Source organism: Crocodylus porosus, unplaced genomic scaffold (assembly GCF_001723895.1).
Source record: "Crocodylus porosus isolate Cpor-Errol unplaced genomic scaffold, CroPor_comp1, whole genome shotgun sequence".
Taxonomy (NCBI): Eukaryota; Metazoa; Chordata; order Crocodylia; family Crocodylidae; genus Crocodylus; species Crocodylus porosus.
This window is the reverse complement of record NW_017728921.1, coordinates 12973766-12995450: the sequence shown is the minus strand read 5'-3', so window position 1 is coordinate 12995450 and position 21685 is coordinate 12973766. Positions and strand designations below refer to the sequence as shown.

The 21685-nt window shown below is 45.4% G+C and overlaps 1 protein-coding gene across 1 annotated transcript in view; it reads left to right on the top strand.

Moving 5' to 3' along the window:
* The window catches only part of ZDHHC8 (zinc finger DHHC-type containing 8), a 178856-nt gene that overhangs the window by 133138 nt on the left and 24033 nt on the right, over positions 1-21685 (top strand). Inside the window, exons 2-5 of the mRNA XM_019539017.1 lie at positions 6336-6457; positions 13348-13505; positions 17178-17350; positions 20653-20755. Of these exons, the coding sequence (XP_019394562.1) occupies positions 6336-6457; positions 13348-13505; positions 17178-17350; positions 20653-20755 (556 nt within the window). The remainder of the gene's footprint in view (positions 1-6335; positions 6458-13347; positions 13506-17177; positions 17351-20652; positions 20756-21685) is intronic.

Here is a 21685-nt window from a genome sequence, read left to right as displayed (position 1 = left end):
GCTTCTAATATATTGAACAAGAACAGGCTGGTGCAGTTTAAGAGCAAGCAAATATGAAGGTCGTCAATGAATTTTACATCAGTAATGTGTAGGCAGATTATGCCTGGTTGTTGGCCCATCTTATTATTTAATTAGGCTCTTCTTTCCTGAACTGCTTATGACTGCATAGCTGAACAGCACTGAGCCAATTATTTCATATTACTATGGCATTACCCTAATAATGGGGGAAGTTGATTTGAATTAAAAGATGCTCTCTTTCTCTGAGCTGTAAGCCAGTGCCTGTGTTGGGCACGGAAATAAATGGTTTCAGTGCACATCAGCTACCTGTTTTGTGCTAATCTCATGTCAGAAAATCTCATATCAGAATTAGGCACAGCTGTACTTCTTCAGTATAGATGCAAACTTCAGAACGTCCCTATTCGAACAAGCAGCTCAAACTTAGGATGCTTATTGACTCTTTAGGGTCCCCTTGTTTTCTCCTTGTTCCTTCAGTCTGTCCTACAAAGCAGCAGAAGCAGCTCATGTCAGAATTGCCTTACTCTGGTTCCTGCAGAAACATCAGGGTTATTACTTGCTGTCTGTGCATCCAAGCAACCTGGACTTTGAGCAAGTTTGACTGCAGACCTGAACATGCTCATTTCCCACTAGGTGCACTGCAAAACAAACTCTTCCTCAGCATCCCAGATGAATCGCACACTGGCACACCAAGGACTGCTGACTCTGCTGATCATGTCTGCCCGACTATTGTACAGTGAGAGAGCTGAAAGTAGTTAGCTCTGACATGATTTGGGGTTTGGCATTTCTTCCACTGAGTTTTCATGGTAAGGCTGGGTTTAGTTCCCAGATCTGTGGCTCAGGCCTTTGCTTAGTACCTTTTGTTTCAGTTCAAGCTACTCACTTGCAGAGTCCCTGGCCTCTGGAAGGCAGACATTTACCCTCTCGTCCATAGGATGACCAGGATTCCCGTGTGGAGCTATGAAGCCATCACACCAGATTACACTGTTTAAAAACGCTTCTTTGATGTTCATCAGGGAAGGTTCTTTGGGCAGATGTGGTATCTTTTATTAGACCAACTACATAGTTGGAAAAACGTTCTTTGCAAGCTGACACGAATGCCCTTCTTCAGGCATTGGGAGACTCTGCTGATGTTATGAGTTCTCCGAGGTAGAAAAGCAGCCGAAGTAAACAAGATGTCTGTGAAGAGGCAAATGGGTCGAAGTTTGGGAGACATAGGACACAAGACTAGTTTGGCAGAGATAGGAGGGGAGGGGGAGAAGGGAGGGAAAGTGTGAAGGCCTGCAGGTGGTCAGCTAAAGGCAGGCTACCTGGTGTGTCAGATGTCAGCCAGGTTGAAATGTGTCACGAATCCATTGTCTATATTAAATCTACCATCTTTGATGTTCACCATTTAATTTTCTTTCCCTGATCATCATAGAATCACGGGGACCACTAGGATTGTCATGATGATACTCCCTAGGACTTGTATAGTGCTTTTTTGTCTTCAGATTTTAAAGCTCTTTATGGAAGAGGTCAGTATCATTAGACCCCAGAAGATGAAATGGAAACGCAGAGGTGAGCCAAGATGACCCACCAGGTCAGTGGCAGAGCCTGAAAACGGTGGCCTTCTGAGCCTCACACCAGGGCTCTGGCCAGGATGAAACAACACGTTGCTGTACAGAGGATTTTAAATTAAACAACCTACCACCCCAACCTTTTCAGTTCCTTAACTGGTGAACTACCATTATTATACACAGACAAATCCTACTTCAAAGCAGAAAACAAACAGGATTATCTGTTTTTGAATTTTGAAAAGGATCTTGTTTAATGATGCTTAAGTGCATCTGACATATCGCACAACTTGTGATGTCATTTGTTAATCTTTTTAACTTTCCATCTTATTGTGACAGACTTTTGAAAGCAAATAGGATAAATGAGATTAAATCTATCATCCGGAATTATTCTGCACAGGGTTATGTGCAGAATTGCTCTATGCCAAAGATGTATAATTATACAGAAAATGCTGCCTGTGTAATTGTGTGCTTAGCTGAGAAGAATTTGAGATCCGTAATTATCTACAATATGTGTTTGTGGTGTGGGCTGGCTCTAATTTTTACAGTAAACAAAGGATTCTCATCCTGGCTAGTTTCTGCCTCTAGTAGGGTGTGCATCCCCAGTCTTGAGACAATATTGGTCTTCAGGATTTCTCTTTTGGTTAGCTATTTTAAGTTAAACTTGGAATAGGGGGGTTGTGATGCCCTTCATTTCCATAAAGGTGAAACCAGCACAGTGAACTTGAATTTTCTTTTTTTATCATTATGTGAAGAGCTGGGACTCTTACAAATTACAGCCAGATCAAGTGAGGCATATCCAGTTACTTTATACAGAAACCAAGTCAAATCATAACACATTTGGCATTGCCTCCCGTCATGTAACATTTTTCCAGAGGCAGTTGTTTTTAGGTGCTTCTATGAACATAAGGAGACAGAGCTCGCTCTAGTAGAAAACTGACTCAAGTTCAGGAAACAAAGGTGTCACACTGAACCTTCTTTCTATGTCTGGCTATAAATCCACACTGGAAATGCCTGGCTTTAATTTTTTCTGCAGAAACAAATCTTTACTGTAATTCCACCAAAGGGTTAGATGCTGCCCTTGGTTCTCTATAACTTACAACATTGGTGTTAGCCGATACATAATTCCATTGTGTACAGTGCATGAACACGGATGGTATGGGGTCACGCTATGGTCTGTCATCGGGGCTTGCTGCACAGCAGTTGTGTGTCAGTCAATACACATGAAAACATCTATACCACTTAGAAGCACCTTGGGTTGGACTAAGGCAGTGTTCTGCCATGCTACCAGCTGCTCCAGAAGATGATGCTGCATACTGCATGGGTGAAAGCTCTTGCAGACAGACATTTGTGACATTCCCATTGGGCAGGAAAACTACAAAGGCATTGCAGCAGCAACCTGAGTTAATCAGGTCATAATAATACGTTTTACAAACCACAGGGAAAGTTTTAGAAGGCGGTAAGCAGCACAGGAGAAACATACTACATACTTGGGAAGCTTCAGAAATACTTTGGAATGAGAGAGACTTCCTTAGCTTCCTTCTACAGCTAGATTGCTACTTTATACAAGTTTTTCTGTCTATAAATTGGGGTTAATATTTGGGGATACTGTGAAGAATATCTAATATTGGTAAAGTGCTTTTAAAAATATATGGCTAACCTCAATGACATCAGACATAGCGATTTTTTTTTTTTTAAGACCTTGCATTGAAATGTTAGCTTTGCAAAATAAAGACAGGTATGGCTTAAATCCAAATTCCATTTCCCTGAATTGCTAACATTTTTAAGGGAATTTTATTTAGGTTTGGCCCATACCCTAGTGCTACTACTTTTGCAAATGCATGTACTGAAGAGAAGATATATTCAAAGTAAAAGGTGTGGAGAATAAATAAGAAAACCCGGTTGTATATTTGGATAATTGAACTAAAGCAGTTGCTTTCAGCTGTGGTCTGCAGATCACTGGGGGTTGCAGACTGTCTAAGGCTAGGGACAGAAGTTGCATATAAACCGGTTTAAGTGATCAGAAACTAGTTTAAGCCTGTAACAGAACGTAAGTTCAGTGCACATAAACCAGTTTCAAAATGGCTGAAACCAGTATGAGATAAACCTGGTTGAATGTAGTATCAGACTTCACTGAGTTGAGTCAAACCAGTTTATGCAAGGTCTGTCCCAGACCCCTTGCTGGTTTAAGTTAAATCAGAGTTCCCCAGCATCGCAGCATGCTTTTCAGCCCTGAGCTGGGCTGTGCTGTCTCCAGCAGAGAAGGGTTGGGGGGGAGGCAGAAACTGCCCCCACCAAGGCAAACCCCAGCTGGGGGCTAGGGCCAGGGAGGAGAGTTAAACCTCCCCTCCCCCTTGATGCCAGCAAGTTCCCTGGAATTTGCAGTCCAGAATCACAGAAGCCGGACTCTGCAGGGTTTCTCATCACTTCCTCTTTCTGCTTCCCGGTGCCTCTGGGATTTGTAATCTACAGTCGCAGCCAGCAGTAACTTTCAGTAAGTTTAGTAGGGCAGGGCAACTCTATACTCGGGCAACAGTGGGTTTAACCACCATCTTTTGCCCCAGGCCTGGGGGGGGGGTTAGCAGTGTTCCCTCTAAGTTGCACAGTGTGCGCAGCTGCTCAGGCGCACCTTGCAACACGGCATGAGTGCACCTGCATGGTTGCACATGCCGTGCAGCTTAGAGGAAACACTGGGAGTCAGTGCCTCCCCTTCCCTCCCCCTTAACCCTTCTCTGCTGGAGCAGACAGCTCAGCCAAGGCCCGGGCTGGAAAGCATGCTGGGATGCTGAGGGACTGTGATTTAACTTGAACAAGGAAGGGGTCTGGGACAGAAGTTTCATAAACGGATTTGACTCACATCTGTTAAGTCGGATACTACATTCAACCAGGTTTATCTTAAACCAGTTTCAGCCATTTTGCAACTGGTTTATGTGTACTGAGCTGTTCTGTTACAGGTTTAAACCAGTTTCTGATCGCTTAAACCAGTTTATGTGTAATGTCTGTCCCTAGATTTGCAGCTTAGTTGATAGCAGCCTATTTTAAAGACAGTCTATAGAATAAAATGGGGGAAGCCTGGTTCTGTTCTAGTGGGTACAGAGGGAAGGGGAGTGTAAAAGTATCTCTGAGCACTGCCCCATTCCCTAGTGAACGGAGTGTGAAAATGGCTCTGTCATTCTGCACAAGGGCCTGTTCAATATTCTTTCTCCAAGGTCAACAGTACCATTCTCCACTGTTTAAAATAAATGACATGTCTCGCACAGAATGGTTTGAATTAGATTTGGTGAAAGACAGGTTACGTTATGGTTATTACTGTTTTGATAGAGCTCAGCCTTACAGACAATGTGGCTCAAATATAGATATAACATAGGAAAAATATAACCTTGGATATAGGCTGCTGTTTGATTGGTACTAATGGCAGGAAGGCATTTATTAAGCTGCTGTGCCCACAGCAGGGCTGGGGGAATGCCTGGTTGTCGGGACTGTAGGTACACTGTCAGTTGTGAGGACTCGTGCTTTTTGGGAAGAATTCTGTGTTTTATAATTTTGTATTCCTGTATAGAAAGCCAAAGCGTGTGCTATTCCTTTTAGCAAGCTAATAAGGACAAAGGCCTGTACACACAATATAGTCGAGCATGGTACAGCTTTGGAGTTCTATTTCTGAGAGGCAATAAGTGGTAGGAAGAATAAACACGTGCCTTGAAAATGGAAAGTTGCCTGTCGTGTCATCTCTGTTTTATGGAAGCAGTCTGTGGTCTGCCCTGGTGCCCCCATCCCTTCAGCGCAGGGCCAGTCTCTTTTGAAGGCTTCCTGCAACAACCTCTTCGGTTCTCCGCTGCTTTGCAGATCTCCTGTCTTTTGTCCTTTACCTCATACCCCAGTTGTGCAAGTGCCTAACAGAAATGCGGCACACCTTTTAAATGTTGTGGAAAGCAGTTTACAGGATAGATGCTATGCAAAGTATTTTGCTTGTATTTTGCTGACCTCACTACTTATAACTGAAGCTTTTTACCCTTTTCTTCCCCAATGGGGAGAGGTTTTGCAGTGGTGACCTTGAGTGGTATTTAGACTAGCAGGCTCTCACAGGAGAGCCTGAGGAGGAAGCCTGGTGGAAATGATGTGTGTCTGTCTGCGTGGGCTGCAGAGGTTGATGGTTTAAAAATCAGGCTCTGATTTACACCAGTGAAGATCTGGAGTAACTCTGACTTGAAGGCAGGAAGTCACCTGGCTTTACACCAGGGGCGGGCAATTATTTCGGGTGGAGGGCCGCTTACTGAGTTTGGCAAGCCATCGAGGGCTGTATGAGAGGCAGCCAGGGGCAGATAAATATATATATTTTAAATTTTTTCGGGGACCCGCAGGCTGAAGAGAATGGCCTGGCGGGCTGCATTTTGCCCGCCCCTGCTTTACACCCATGTAACCATTCATCCCGGGGATAACAAGCATGTCATGGCAGGGTGCAACATTTACACAAAGTGAAATGCCAGGCCATAAAAAAGACAATGGGATCATTGCATAGCACAAGAGCCCAGTGAGCCACATAAACAATGGTCTCCTTTCTGTCTTGCAAAACAATCCTGTTTTGCAGAGGACAGATGAAACACAACTTTAATTAGCAATGATTTTTGTTTCAACTGTTAAACAACAAATTCAACCTTTCTGTGGCCCGTGGGGGGTTGGCAAGACCGTCTGTCTTCTTGCACGTTGTGTACAGGAAGATGCCACTTGTTACGTCCTCAAGAACCCTCATCTGTGACTTTCTCTCTGCAGGTGCCCGTGGTTAACAAGAGCCATCTCCCCAGCCATTCCCGTGTACAATGGGCTCGTGTTCTTGTTTGTACTTGCAAACTTCAGCATGGCAACTTTCATGGACCCTGGAGTTTTTCCACGAGGTAATGGGGGATGGGGGAAAAACACAAGCTAAAGCAAGCAGGGGTGGGGGGTTCAGAAGCTACACGTGCTCTTTATTTCCTGCCCTCTGCAGTCCTTGGTGCTCGGCTGGCTGTAAATGTGGGGCTGCAGCTAAGCTGCGAATAGGCACCATCAGTTTCCATTATGGGAAGGTTTCTTTTCTCCTTGTACTTGTTTAAACTTGCAGTCGGGGGCATGGCATTGGATAACATAGCTCTCATTGAGAAAATAGTCTGGCTGATGTGATTGTGATTGGCAGCCCTTGTGTCACACTGGCACATTGGATTTAAGTCACTGCCTTCACAATTGGCGGCTGAGCACTGTGTAGTGGAAGCTTGAGCTTTCTAAAGCAGCGGCATTAAAGCAGATATTCATTCCAGTGAGGCTTAGGTCAAATGCATTAATGCTGAACACTAGAGATAATGATGGGGGCTGCCTATGTTAGAATAGAGACTTCTTTAGCTTACATTTAAAAATAGATGCCCGTTTAATTTAACATTGGAGCACAGCTGATTTAATTGGATAAACACTGTCTGTTATGTAAAGGGAACAGTGATTGTGACTGTTCTGAACCATCAAAATGAGGAAATTGCCACCTCACCGTGTCCCTTCTTCATTACTCATATGCACGCACTGTGCAGCAGACCCTGTTGTGGGGAAGTTCTCTGGACCAGCTGATCCCTGCTGTGGCCAAACAGTATTCAGCGTTTTCTTTGCATGGCTCATTTGTCTGAGCTGAACAACATAGTGATGAGCCTATTATATTTCTATAGTTTTTTTCAACTGGGAATCTTGGACCTTTTGCAAATATTGATTAAGCATAACAACACCCCATTTAGACAGATATTACTACATGTTTAGGGAACACTAAAGCACTTAGAAGTTAAATAGTTTCCCAAGGCTTCATGGGGCCAAATTGTCATGGGTATTTAAGTATATAAAGATGCACACAAGCATCTAGTATGATTTTCAAAATCAACCACTTAAATTAATGAATTAGGCACCTAGGCTCTTCAGAAAATCTCATGAAGCTCCTTTCTGTATCTTGAAGTGCCTGAACACCTTAGACGGACTGGCTGCAGGATGACCAGAAATAAAATCCCAGGCTCCTGACTCTCATCACTTGCTTATCTTAGCAGGGAGGACAAAGGTTACACCAGTTTTTGAGCTGTGTTGTGTGATTTTTTTCAAAAGCACTCAGCCTTTCTTGGCTTCAGTGGGGTCAGTTCAGAGTGAGGCAACTGGAAGCACATCTGAAAATGCAAGCCTACAAGTCTAATCCTGTTCCCATTTGAAATCAGTGGGAGGACTGAGTTCAGCATGCAGCACAATATGCAGCATAATAAGTTTTCTGTTAAGGTGCTTTGAAATCCTGGGGTCTTTTCCTAGGAAACCCAATCATTGTCTTATCCTTTTTACATATAGAGGGGGCGGCTTCACTTGGGCTTAGGCTCGCTGTGCATTCCTAACTTTCATAGCAACCGTTATTTGGAGAACACCTGGTGCTGGTGCTCTGTACCAACTCTCAGGGCATTTTGCTGGAGGAAGCAGGAATCTTGTGACAGTGCCCCTATTGTACCAGATTTCCTGGAGGATGCAGTCCTAGCTCAGGTCCCCTGTCCCTTGATTACATGGGCAAACGCATGCTGGCCAACTAAAAAAGCAAAGGGTGTAGACATGGTGTGTGAAGATGCAGGAAGGCAACAGCTTGAAATAAGATGAAGTCTGCTTCCTTTCCTCTGCATTGGTGCTGATCACCACTGACTACCCACAAGGAGTATATAGGAGATATGGCAGAACCAGTGGGACATCGGTCCTGCCCCAGTTCCTTCTTGGTGTAGATAAGGATAGTGTGGGCCGAGCATGAAAGGGCCTGAAGCCATCTGTTTGCTTATGCATTCTGGAGTGCCTCGAGGATGGCTGAGGGATCTAACTGAGAAAGCTCCTCAGACCTGCCTCCAGCTGTCATGGGAGGGGGCACTAGCCACATGCACTAGCACTGAGGTTTTGCTGGGTGGCGCCACAAGGACCTGTTAGAGCACAGGGACAACCAGTCTCCCGTCTCCTGGATGTTGTCTAGCTGCTCTGGTGGGGAAGCAGACCTCTGTGCTTGCATCTGTCTCTGACACTGCTTTCACCCTTTTCTTCTTCCATTAGGGAGAACCATCAGCAGATGGAAGTCAGTGCATGCAAAATTAGGGGTGAAGTGACAGTAGACTAACCATTTTGCATTAATTCCCTGGATGGATACGAGGCACCTTTTGTGCTAGGTGCTTTACTTAAAGAGGAAGCAGCCACCACACGCTTAGGGCCAAACCCTATTTCACCTACGTGGGCCTAAGCGGCCCTTAAATGCGTAAGTAAATGCTACTTCTGCAGATTCTTTCCCCTGATGGCCCGGAGACCTGTGTGATGGCCAGAAACTAAACCGAGGGGCAGGAGAGGGAACCTCAGTAGCCAGAGTGCAGCATTCAGAGCGCGTTCCTGAGGCCAGGGCAGCTGTGCAAGCAGAAACAGAATCTAACTTTGGCAGAAGTGCCAATAATTGCACTTACACAGCAACCTAGGGCCCACTTAGGTGCATAAAGGTGAGTGAGGCCTTGGCTCTTAGCCTGCGCTAGGAGTGTTCGCGCAAGGCCCTAGCAACCAGTGCACTGTCAGTTTGCATGCCAGCTTACTCTGTGCTGACTTCCACTTATTCACAGGCTTTTTATTTTCATCTCTGTTGTTTTGCGATTTAAAAAAAGCACAGACAGACTGAATGGAAACTTTTAAGTGGGAAACACTCTCAGCACCTCTCACCCTTGCCAGCTTCCTTCACATAAGGGAGCGAAGGGCAAAACAGGAAGGGGGGGAGCTTCCTCCAGCTTGCCATTCTTCTGTCCCATTCTCCTAGTTTAAGGCCTTTTGCCTTATCTCACTGTACTGTGTGCTTATGTGGACATGAAAAGGATCTGGTGCCAAAAGAGTTGCCCTTCAGACAAGTGAGGAAGGAAGGAGAGAAGAGAAGTGAGATAGAAGTTGCTGTGGCAAAAGCAGCGTGGTAGTTCAGATGTGTGGAAGAAGCAGCCTGATAACAAAGGGAAAAGTTAGGAGCATCCTCGTATGTTGGCTCACCTTAGAGAGCAGAACAGACATCACTTCAGACTCTATAGTGATGGGCACAGGCTCCTCTGCAAAACTTCCTCCCCAGAACTGTCAGGTCCAGCTGTTGGACCTGACATTTAAAGCCAGATTAAAATCAATAAATATGGAGTTTATTTGCTATCTAGGCTTTGAACCTATGGGGATCAGACTTTGAAGCTTTTTTGCACAATCATGAGGGTCAGACACTTTCATTTGACAAAACAAATAAAAAACCCTCAGATTTCCATGTTTCAGTGTGATTCCAGGATCTGGAGCTCTAGGCAAGTCACCAAACACTGCATGATTTCCAAAAAAAAAAAATGGAAGAAAATCATGAGAATTGGCAGCTCTGCATCAGTGAATGAGAGCCCAGTAAGGCCCTGTTCCTTCCCAATAGATTTTTATGCAGGCATAGACCATTCAGAGGTGGGAAACGAACAGACTTCCAGAGAAGATAAAATGCTCACTGGCGAGATCATCTATATGGCAGTGGACTAAAACAGGTTTTTTTAATATATATATATCATTACAGGTGACCTTGAACCAAACCCCATGTTCCAGCCCCAGCTCTGGACCCTCACTTTGGCTTGCTTCTCCTCTTAATTCCCCTGATGTAAATCAGAATTAACTCTCTGGAAGTGAATGCCATTCCACTGGTGTAAGCAAGAAGAGAATCTGTTCTTATACCTCTGTCATGGGAAAAATCAAGGGCCAGCTTTAAGTGCAGACAAATTCGGTTTAAAATTTGGATTCACTTTTGGGGTTTTCCCTAGCGGGTTAAATACTAACAACTGTAAACTGAGATGCAAAGTTGAGGGTTTGAATGGGGCCTCTTCTTAACAATTATTTAATTCCATATGGAAACTTGCCTTCAGAAGTGTGGAGCTTTTCCTTGTGGACAGTGACTAGTACTCTTGAGCTCTGTGTGTTTGTGTGAAGCACCAGATTTGAGAATAATTTTTTTTCAGGATATGTTCTGTTGACAAGTTTTTGTCTGAATAGGTTGGCATCAGTATAAGCCATGAGCCATTAAGCCAGGGGCTTGTTTTATTCCATACTGCAGCTTTTACAATAGGGTTGTGTGAAGCTTCGGGTGCTGATTCGATTCAGAGGAGATTTGGCCCAATTCAGTGGCTGAATCTCCAAATTCAAATCGAATCAGGGAACCAACTAAAAGGTCTGAATCGATTTGAAGTCCCCACTGTCTGCAGCAGGGAGCTGGATCCGGACACTGAGCTGGTAAGTAGGGGGTGGAGGAGGGGAGGACAGAGGAAGGGGGAGGGGACCATGGGGGGGACCCCTGCCAGGCTCCAGCCCCTGCCTGCTCCCCCAGCCCCCCCATGGCTGCCCTGCCTGCCCCAGCTCCCTGTTGTTTTAAAAACCCCACTCACCAGGTGCTGCTAGGTGGGGGGGCAATTCCTGCTGCCCCCCACTACCCCACACCATGTGGGAGACTCTGCCATGAGTCCCCTGCCCCCCTCCCACTGTCCCAGCGCCCCTATGGCTGCCCCATCCACCCCAGCTCCTGACCCTTTAAAAAAAACCCAACAAAACCCCTGAACTCACTGGCTGCTGCAGCAGCCTTGGGGCTTCTGGGGGCTCATGGAAGATCCCCCTATGCAGCATGGGCCAGTGGGGGGCAGCAGGGATTGTCCCCCGCCCCCACTCCCCACCAGGCAGGAGCTGGTGATTCCGGGGGTTTTTGTTTGTTTGTTTTTAAAGGGCCGGGAGCTGGGGTGGGTGGGGCAGCCATGGAGGGCTGGGACAGCGGGCAGGGATCAAAGGGCTCGTGGCAGAGCTCCCCCCAACATGGCATTGAATAGTGGACGCAGCAGGGATTGCCCCCCACTGGGCAGGAGCCGGTGAGTGCAGGGCTTTTTTTTTCTCGAAGAGCCAGAAGCTGGGACAGGCAGGGCAGCCATTGGGAGTGGGCGGGGGATGGGGCCTGTGTGATTCAGAGATTTGGCCAAATCAATTCGGGACAGTGATTCAAATCAAATCACTGTCCCCCAAATTGGCCGAATCCAAATCTGAAGCGAATACTAGCCGCTTCGCACAGGCCTATTTTACAACTACCATATTTTTTCCTGGTTTTCAGACTCAGTTCATTGTCCCCTACTGAGAGCCTGTGGTTTGAGCATTTCCAGAGTTTATCACTGCTGTATATTTAATCCAGAGGTGGGCAGTTATTTTGGGCGGAGGCCCAGGGCAGATAAATATTAATTTTCTAAATTTTTTTAGAGGCCCCGTGGGCTGGATAGAATGGCCCAGCAGGCTGCATCTGGCCCCCAGGCTGCATTTTGCCCACCTCTAATTTAATCTGTGTCATATACCTTCCAACATGTTTACACAGGATTTAGGTGCCTAAACCTGGTATTTATATAAGTACTTATGCTAGTACCGAATCCTGCTGTACATCTTCAAAGCACTTTACACACGTGAATCTTTGGAAGTCTCGTACAAGGTAAATGTAGTCACTGGATCTTATCCAAATCTTATCAAATTCAGGGAAGAAACTTAGACTGATTTTAGTGTGCAAAGGATTATTTTAACTGGGATGGCCACCTAATCGGCCCATTTTCTAGGGAAGATTAAATACAGGAGACTTCTGAACTGGGACATTGTTACTAGATTTCTCCTAACTGGAAGTCAGTCAGCCAAAGCCAAGTGACTATAAGCCATGTTTAACCAGAGTGCTAAATAAATGTGAAATTCTACAATCTTCTCTATCTAACACAAAAGTTGCCAAATTCACATGAAAGAAATATGGAATAAAAGATTAAATGGTCTGAATATTGTTCTCATTCTTGCATTTTTGGTATAATATATTTTAAATCTATTCAAGACTAGTTTTTCTTTCTAAATGGCCTCTTCTCTTAATCAAAGCAGCTGCTGACTTGGGTTGATAAACCACTCACTAGGTTGTCTCAGATAAGAGTATTCTGCTCTGTTACGGCTATCTTATTAATGGGGAAGCATATTCACTGACTAGCGCCAGACCACACAGTGGCACGGTTGAAACTAGAACCTAAGGCTTCCTGACTCCCAGCCTCATGCTCAGATCACAAGATCATGCTGTTTCAGGGGACTGCAATCATTCCAGTCATGCAATTTTGCTAAAGCAAGAAAATTCAGGCTATTTTACAATGAAAGAGCATTTGCCCTGGTCTGTTCCTAATGTTTGTCCATTGCACCAGTGAGTGTTTCTGCATGCAAGGGTTCATGGATCTAAGTGGTATCTTGGGCTACCTCAATGGAGCATGTTTCTGGCATGGCCCTGAATCAGCATATAGTTATTCAGGGATGTCTTGTGTGGTTTGATGTCTTTAAGTTAATTCAATCTTCCCGTAACATCCTTCATCATAATGCTTATTGCCCAAGCTGCTGGGGGACAGAGTTGATTTTGTCTACTAATGGACAGAGCACACCTCAGACAGCAAACTACTCAAAATGATTTACAGGTCTCTGTTCCTACTTCGAAGATAACAGGGCCCTTGTTTCATCCTTCCCAGGAGCAAAGTGCCTCTGGGACAAATCTCTCAGATACTAAAGCCCAGAGCACTTAATCCTTTTCCAACCGGGGAAGGCTTTTCAGGCAGAGCTTCCGTCCTCTAACTCATTATGTCTCTTACAAGCATTTGAAAACACATAGTATCCATATATTTAACACTGATGGGATTGGATCTTCCAGCTTTTATCAGTAACCTGCACTCTTGGTATTTCCTTCTATTTTTGCACTGAGCAGCAGATGAAGATGAGGATAAAGACGATGATTTCCGAGCTCCGCTCTACAAGAACGTGGAGATTAAAGGAATCCAAGTACGGATGAAATGGTGTGCCACTTGCCACTTCTACCGCCCACCACGCTGCTCCCATTGCAGTGTCTGCGACAACTGTGTTGAGGTAACAGTCTTCTTGATTACCTGGTCTGTTGGCTTGAGCTTGGATGGTGGAGCTCTGAACAGCTGGGTGATACAACTGGGGTATGTCCCCAGGCTTTCTTTTCTGAAAACTTAAGTGTCAAAAGGCCAGATTTTTAGAGGGTGTAAACGGCTGTAGCTCCATTGACACCAGTGGAGCTATGCTGATTTATTAGTCTCCAGTGAAACAGAGTTTAGCAGAGATGTCCCTAGGGTACGGCAAATTGGGGTGACCATCCCAGGCCCCACACTTTGGGGGGGGGGGCCTGCGGAGCTGGACAGAGTGGCTGTAGCCTGTCCTGTGGAGCCCGTCTGGCTCAGCCCCCCACTGCAGAAGAAGCATGGAGACCTCTTCCCCCCCCCGCCCCCCTTGCGGGGGTACCACGGCCCGCACAGTGTTAAGGGGGCCCCGCACAGGCTGATTTGCCCTGGCCCCTGCACCCCTCTAGGGTTGGCTCTGGAGTTTGGTATCGTCAGCCTTGTCATGGGTGACATTTCTCAATGCGTACCCGGGGCAGTTTGATAAGGCTGAGCACCTCTGCCCTGGGTGTGCTGAAGACTCGTGAAGCTGGAAATGGTACCAGGAAAGGTGGCGGTGGAGTGGCAAAGTTCAAAGAAGTGAGGGAAGCCAACTTCACCATTCCTGATCCTTCGACTTTATCAGTCTCACCTTCATGAGAGCCAATTCGTTCCAAATTAAATATACAGCCCTGAATAGTAGAAGGAACATTTTCCTCTCCTTGTAAATCAGAATACATTTAGCAGCAAGTTAATTTTTAGAAAGGCTGAAATCTGAACTCTTGTGTCTCAAATCAATTAAAATACTGCCTGCCTGCTTCTGAACTACAGTTATGAGTCCTCTGGCCATGACCTCATTCGTGCTTCTAATTCCTCTAAATTATGAGGCTTTGACATATGTTGATAAATCTGAGGACTTTGATGGAGCACACAGGATATTTAAACAATAACCCCAAAGTAGTGGAGTGTGATATTGGGCCATAAACATCTCCCAAGCTCATAAATACAGAGGACTGTTTCCGTGGTGTTTTTTTTTTATTACCACAGGAGATTTTTATCACTAAGCTACACATTCCACTTCTTAAGGTTCATTTCTACTCTAAAGCATTTTTTCAACAGAACGATTAAATCTTTAATACCTTTAAAAATGTATTCACCCCTGCAGTTAAAATGATGGGAATGCTTAATCAGCAACAGGCTAAACTCACTGAGTGAATATCCTCGTCAGTCCAAATGCGCTGCACGTTACATTGGGCCAAATCCTCCCTGCCTACATCAGAGCAGCAGTCGCAATGAAAGCGGTAGAGCAGTTCATGTGAGAAAAGGCAATTCTGGCTTAGACTACATAGTCATTTTATACTTCCAGCAGAGCAGTCTTTTAACTTCTAGCTGGGCTGCGCCTAATAACCATTAATAGATGATCGGGCAAGCTTTTCGTGCTCCATTATGGTGAGCGTCAGAAGGGCACCGAAGCTGGGGGGATGTGGAATGAAAGAAGTTGGAGTCACTGAGAAGATGTCAGCGGCTATGACATCTATCTTGTTGGATCTCTGTAGACTGCTGGATAAAACTAGATTTTTCACTTGAAAACTAGACAACAAGCTCATCATTTTGAGTTAAAATATGAAGTTTCACAACGTATAATACCAGAAGGTGAGGCTATATGTTTAACTTCAGTGTCAAATCCCTTTTTCTTCCACATTTCTGTGCAAAAATTTTATCTTCCATAGGCCTAGTGTGGCCACAGATTGCCTGAAACTAGTGTCAACGCTTAAAGTTTCACGCAGCTCTAAGGTCTATAGCAGCATGAATTTTGCAGCTTCTTTCGGAAGAGAGAAAAATGGGAGAGAATCCTGGATTAACTTCCCTTTGCAAATCAAATGGCCTCGACCTCAAAAGCCAGTGAGAAAGCAGGACTCTTCTGCCTCCATCCTAAGTAGCTTTACTGATGGTCTGGTTGCCATTCTGGTTGGCTGGCAGGAAACCTTTTGCTGTATAATTAAACCATGGTTGTGTACAGAGAAGTATAAACAGAAATATGAATGACTCCCAAATCAATAAATTGCAGTTTCAGGCTACGTTGCATATTGATTCTTGTGACACTTACTTCTCGAAGAGCCTGCGCATTCCAGCAGTGCCTAGAGAGGGCTATGGTGACGAGTCTATTGGCATTTCTATTATGTGACCCATTTAGGAAGAGAGAGTAATTTGGGTCTTTTAATTCACTTTTAGGCTGTAACTTGCAATAAAAGTTCATGGCCTCAATAGAAATCTTTTTGAGTTCCCTTTTTAAAGAATTGGACTGATTCTGATTCAGAGATGTGCAAAGTGTCCAGGGTTTTCGAGAGATGCTCGTTTTCATCATGTCGCTTATGAAGCAAAACAATTGACGTAAAATCTTATGTGGCCAGCTGGATCTGCAAATGAATCTGTGACAGCAAAAAAATAAGCATGAGGTTTTTTTGTTTGTGAAGCTGAGGTTTAAATTGGTCTTTATTTCCAGATATTTTGGGATGCACATAACCGGCTCTGAATTATAAATGCTAAGCCTGAACCAATCTTGGCTAAATTGCCTCAGTCTATTTTTTTCTGCTGTGCTTTGAGAGAGCTCTAAAACATTCTTCTCTCCTGTACAATGCACTTACTGCAAAATCACAACCTAATTGAAAAAACACCACTTTGTCTTCAGGAGAAAGTATCTATTTAAATACAATATCATTGCACAGGAAAGCCAAGGCACGACTGACAGGCGTAAAGGGTGTATGACCCCAGCTGCAAAACGGGCAAAACGGATTTGCTCACTGCATGCCCAACTGTGCTCTGACTTGCCCTGCTGGGGCACAACCCCATTGGACTCACTGGAGTTAGCGCCATAAAAACCCAGTGTAAAGGAGCTGTAAATGGGTGTACAACTCATACTCATTACACTTCTCTCCTTAAGAGGATCCAACTTGGTGGCGCGCTTGAACTATTCGTCAGGAAAAACTGGATATTTCAGATTGGGAATTTATACTTTGAAGTCATCCAGAGCTTCCTACAGATTTGTTTCTCTTCTTTGACTGGCCTTCGGCAGCTGGGCAGTAACCGTAGCATTGCCAGGCAGTAACAGTACTGCACAGTGGTAACGAGCTACTGTGCAGTAGCGTCAGCTCATTGCTACTGCGCAAAAGCATTGGGCAAAAACCATGTGGCAACGATACTTTTTCAAGAGACTATTAACTTACAATAAAAAACTCTGGATGCATTTTGTCTTTTTATACAAAACAATGGAAAGGATTTTGCAGCTGGCAGGGGTAGTACAGGCTTCAGACATTACAGTGTATGGTGACACCTTATGGTTTATAATTATAGACTGCGACTTTGTCAGTGCTGTCAGTGCCAGAGAGGAAAATAAATTCTCTTCTCCATATATTGTGGCCTACCTGAGTGAAGTCCTTGGGACAGCCCATCAGAAAGGGAGTATGGCAAGAGTACATGTGCATCCCAGCACTCGTTGAGAAGTTCCAACTCTGACTTGATCTGACTTGAAGTTCACAGGTTTTGGATAGCTGCTGCACTGTGGTTCAGACTTGTCTCTAAGTCACTGGTTTGGTTTTTTTTACTTGGATATTATTCCCCCTCTCTTTCTCTTTACAAGGATTTTGATCATCACTGCCCATGGGTGAACAATTGCATAGGACGGAGGAACTACCGATATTTTTTTCTCTTCTTGCTGTCCTTAAGCACGCACATGGTTGGAGTGTTCACTTTTGGGTTGATCTTTGTTTTAAACCATGTGGAAAAGCTGGGGGCAGCTCACACCACCATTACGTATCCTTCTGTTTGAACTGTAAGATGTCAAGGTGCTTTATGGAAACTATGAAAAAGGATCTGCACACCTGCCTTTTAGGAACTGCGGAGATCTCCAATTCCTACCATTCTTCTGTTGTACTATCTGCCTAGCTTCCCCCCTGTGTTTGCCTGACCTGTGAAAACATCAGTTACCTCTGAAATGGCAGTCAGCCCTTTGAGTATCTCTGTTATCCAGCACTACCATGCCAGAAAGTAGCATTCTCCCTCCCTCACTGAAATTCCTGTAGTTATAGTTGTATAGGGGTTCACTCTTCTTGGCCTATATTGTTGAGTAATATTACTGTGTTTAAAAGAGTTGCTCCAGAGCATTATGCACAGAGCTGCTTGCATTGGGGTGGTAGCTTACAAGGTCCAATGGTCATAAATTCCTCCAAGACCGTTTCAGGCTGGACATAAGGAAAAACTTCTTTACTGTTCGAGTCCCCAAGGCTTGGAACAGACTGTTTCCAAAGGTGGTGCAAGCACCTACTCTGGACACTTTTAAGAAATGTTTGGATGCTTATCTTGCTGGGATCCTATGACCCCAGCTGACTTCCTGCCCCTTGGGCAGAGGGCTGGACTCAATGATCTTCCAAGGTCCCATCCAGCCCTAATGTCTATGAAATCTATGATCCCTATGTATTACATAGGCTTTTATAAAGGGCTTTGGTATCCCACCCTGAGGCCAGGCTGCACGGATCCCACACCGCTGCTGTTTCCCCTAGTCCCTCTGCTACCTAGCTGTGGCATGGACACAGCTTCTCAGTGGTGGGGAGTTGTGCTGCAGCTGGGAGCAGGAAGCTGGAGGATGCAGCAGCAGCAATGTGGATGCAGTTCCCCCCTGCCTGGCTTCAGCACAGCTTCCCACCAGCTGGAAGCTGTGGCTGGGAAGAGTGAGCCTGGGTCAGGTGGCAGCAGCAAGGGTGCAGCTCCCAGCTGCCTAGCCCTGGCACAGGCGCAGACAGATTACAGAAACCAGACTGTAAACACACACGCATACACGCGCACGTTACCTCCACAGAGTAAGTGACCATGGGACAATCTTTAAAGGCAAAAAGTAAATGGCCAGATCCAAAGTTCATTCAAGTCAATAGAAATATTTCCATCAACTTTAATGGGTTTGGAATCGGGCCCAGTGTTTCAGTTTGGTCCATGCTGTTGGTTAGGATAGGAAGCGGGCTCTAGACAATCATTCTGTGAGGAGGGTCATCCCACTAGAGTGAAGATTATCAATATTCAGTCAATTATTTTACATCCCTATGAGTTGGAGTGAAGGAACAGGGTTACACGGGGGAGGGATACTGGTGAGGAGCTATGGGCTGGTGTGGTGCAGACCTACCACAAAGGGCTTATCAACAATGTTATTATGAATGAAGGACAGAAGAATCTTCTCAGTTATTCTCTAACCACATGTGAAATCAGATCCTTAGAAATGTTGATTACCAGCAACTCTGACTGACTTGAAATGCGAGGCAGTCTTTATAAAAAGGTCACAACTCAAAACAGGGAGTCTAAGCTGCTTGTTTTGCACTGGGTGTATCTACACAAGACGCTACGGTGCAGTAGCTTCGTTGTTGGGCTGTAATCATGCGGTGACAATATTGCACAGTAATAATAAGGTACTGAGCAGTAGCATTAGCTCATTGCTACTATGCAGCAGTGTCATGCTATAGCGCAGTAGCAACAAGTGACTGCACTGTAATTCGTTGCTACTGCGCAGTAGCATTGCTGGACTGTAACTGTGCTGTGACAATACTGCACAATAGTAACGAGCAGTTGCGCAGTAGTGTTAGTTCATTGCTACTGCGCAGTAGTGTTGGACAAAAGCCATGCGGCAACGGTTCTGCAGTTACTGCGCAGTCATAATGCTGCCCTACCTCCGCACCATGTCTCTGCATCTTATCCCAGTCAGCTCTCTCTGTGCCCCACTCAGATTTCCCTCAGCCCCACAATTTCTATGAGCAAGTACTAAATGACAGCACAGTAACAACTGTGCAACGGGCGGCTCGTATAGATGCGCCTACTTTCTCTGACTATTTTAGGGAGCCAGTTAACGGGCTGAGATAATATAACCTGATCATTTCAGTCAGTGGAAGCTATGTGTTTTCAGATCTCTTAAAGAGCAGGCCCATAGACAGAGGCACGCTGGCCGGTATGCCAAGGGTGCTTTTTCTACAATAGCCTATGAGTTTTTTGCCACAGTAATTTGGGAGGTGGAGCTGACTGACCTGGATGACATGGTAATTTTCCATGGCCTGCCAGAGCCTAGCGTTCAGGCTCTGCATGTCTAGGAATCCAGACACTCCTTGTCAAATGACTGTTTGCTCCTTTTGACCCAGCAGCTTGAACTAGGAATTTTGCCAAGGTTTCCAGAAGAATTTTCTGTACTGGCTGAGTCAGTCGACCGACAGCATATTGCACAATGCAGGGATTTTAACAGCATGCTCGGAAATGGTTTTATTATATTAAAAACACTCACCAGTGGCTTCTTAATAAGTTAAAGGCTAGGACATAACATGCAGACTTGCTGAAAAGACTTCAAGATGAATCTCTGCACCTCAAAATGCTAAGTGAGGGGGCCACTTCTCCAGTGGAGAGGCCTATAATCTGAGTACCTGCTGTTTCATGACTATACACCACAGGCTAGATTCGTAGCTGGTATAAATTTACCACTCTGGTGATATCTGTGTATTTACACTAGCTTGGACCTTGCATGAATTTGGCCCAAGCCAATAAGCAGTCATAATTGCCTGGCCCTGCATATTTTTCACAGTGCCACACACACATGCTGTAAGATCTGGACTGCAATTTCAAGTGAGAGAACTGCTGGGAGAGAGAGGCAACAGAGATCGTTTCTATGCCTCCACCTTGGTGCTGTAGGGCTCCGCCATTCCCAGGTGACTGCAAAGGAATGGGCTGTCTGTACTAGAGAATATACTAGAAACCAGAGAAAAGAAGAAACACAACACACATGGTGGTAAAAGAGGTGTGAGTACTTTGTTTCCAACAGTTTAATATGTTGTTGGCCACTAAAGACAGGCAGCATTAGGGCTCACGTCAAATGAGAACCTAATAGCACTGCCAGTGGGAAATAACTTTTACAAAATGTCTAGTTCTTAATGCCACAATATACTTGAATGTGTGAGAAAAAACACTAGATAAGGGTGAGGATTACCCTGAGTTTCCAGTTCAAGAAATTATCTTTTTCTCTTTCATTCTTCCAGTTCCCACCCCTGCTTTTTCCCTTCACTGGCTACAATTTCCTTAACTCTGTGATGCAGTATGGCTGTCATGTGTGTTGCTGGACTGTTCTTTATTCCAGTCATTGGTCTCACAGGTTTCCATATCGTCCTAGTGGCCCGAGGGCGCACAACCAATGAACAGGTAGGAAAACAGTTCTGCCTCCATAAACCTGGCTGAGATGCAAGAGTTGAGAACAAACTATGTCCTTGGGGAGGAAAAGGGGAAATGCATCATTTAAAGAAGGGCAAGTCAGCATGGGTAAAGCAACATTAACAGTGCACTCAACATGAAGCTTTGCAGAAGTCCTAAAGAAGTTGGTTGGCTTTTATTCTCTGATCTCTTCTTCATTCATTTTGGGCAAAACCAGGTAATGTGGGGCCCCTGCAAGACACGCTAGGAAATTTGGTTGTCACACCAGACGACAAAGCTACCCTATTTAACAACTTCTTTGCCTCCATTTTCCTGAGCAGGGACCAGATCAGCTCCCCTTAGGCCCCAGGGGAGGCACACCCAGGCCAAGGGTCAGTGAGGATCTAGTCAGGGAACTTCTGGAGGGACTGGATGTATTTAAATCAGCTGGTCCGGACGATCTCCACCCCGAGTGCCGAGGGAATTAGCTGAGGTCACTGCGGGACCCCTGGCACGGCTGTACGAGCACTCGTGGTGCTCTGGTGTGGTGCCGGAGGACTGGAAGAGGGCCAATGTGGTTCCCATCTTCAAAAAGGGGAGGAAGGAGGACCCGGGGAACTATAGGCCAGTAGTCTTACCTCAATCCTGGGTAAGCTTTTTGAGAGAATTATTCTGGCACATGTCCACGAGGGGCCAGTGGGGGAGATTATGCTCAGGGGCAACCAACACGGGTTCATTAGCGGCAGGTCCTGTCAGACCAACCTGGTGGCCTTCTACGACCAGGTCACCAAATCCTCAGACGCAGGGGTAGCAGTGGACATCGTCTTCCTGGACTTTTGGAAGGCCTTCAACACTGTCTCTCATCATGAAACTGGGGGACTGTGGTGTCGACATCTACACAGTCAAATGGGTCGCCAACGGGCTGGAGGGCCGCACCCAGAG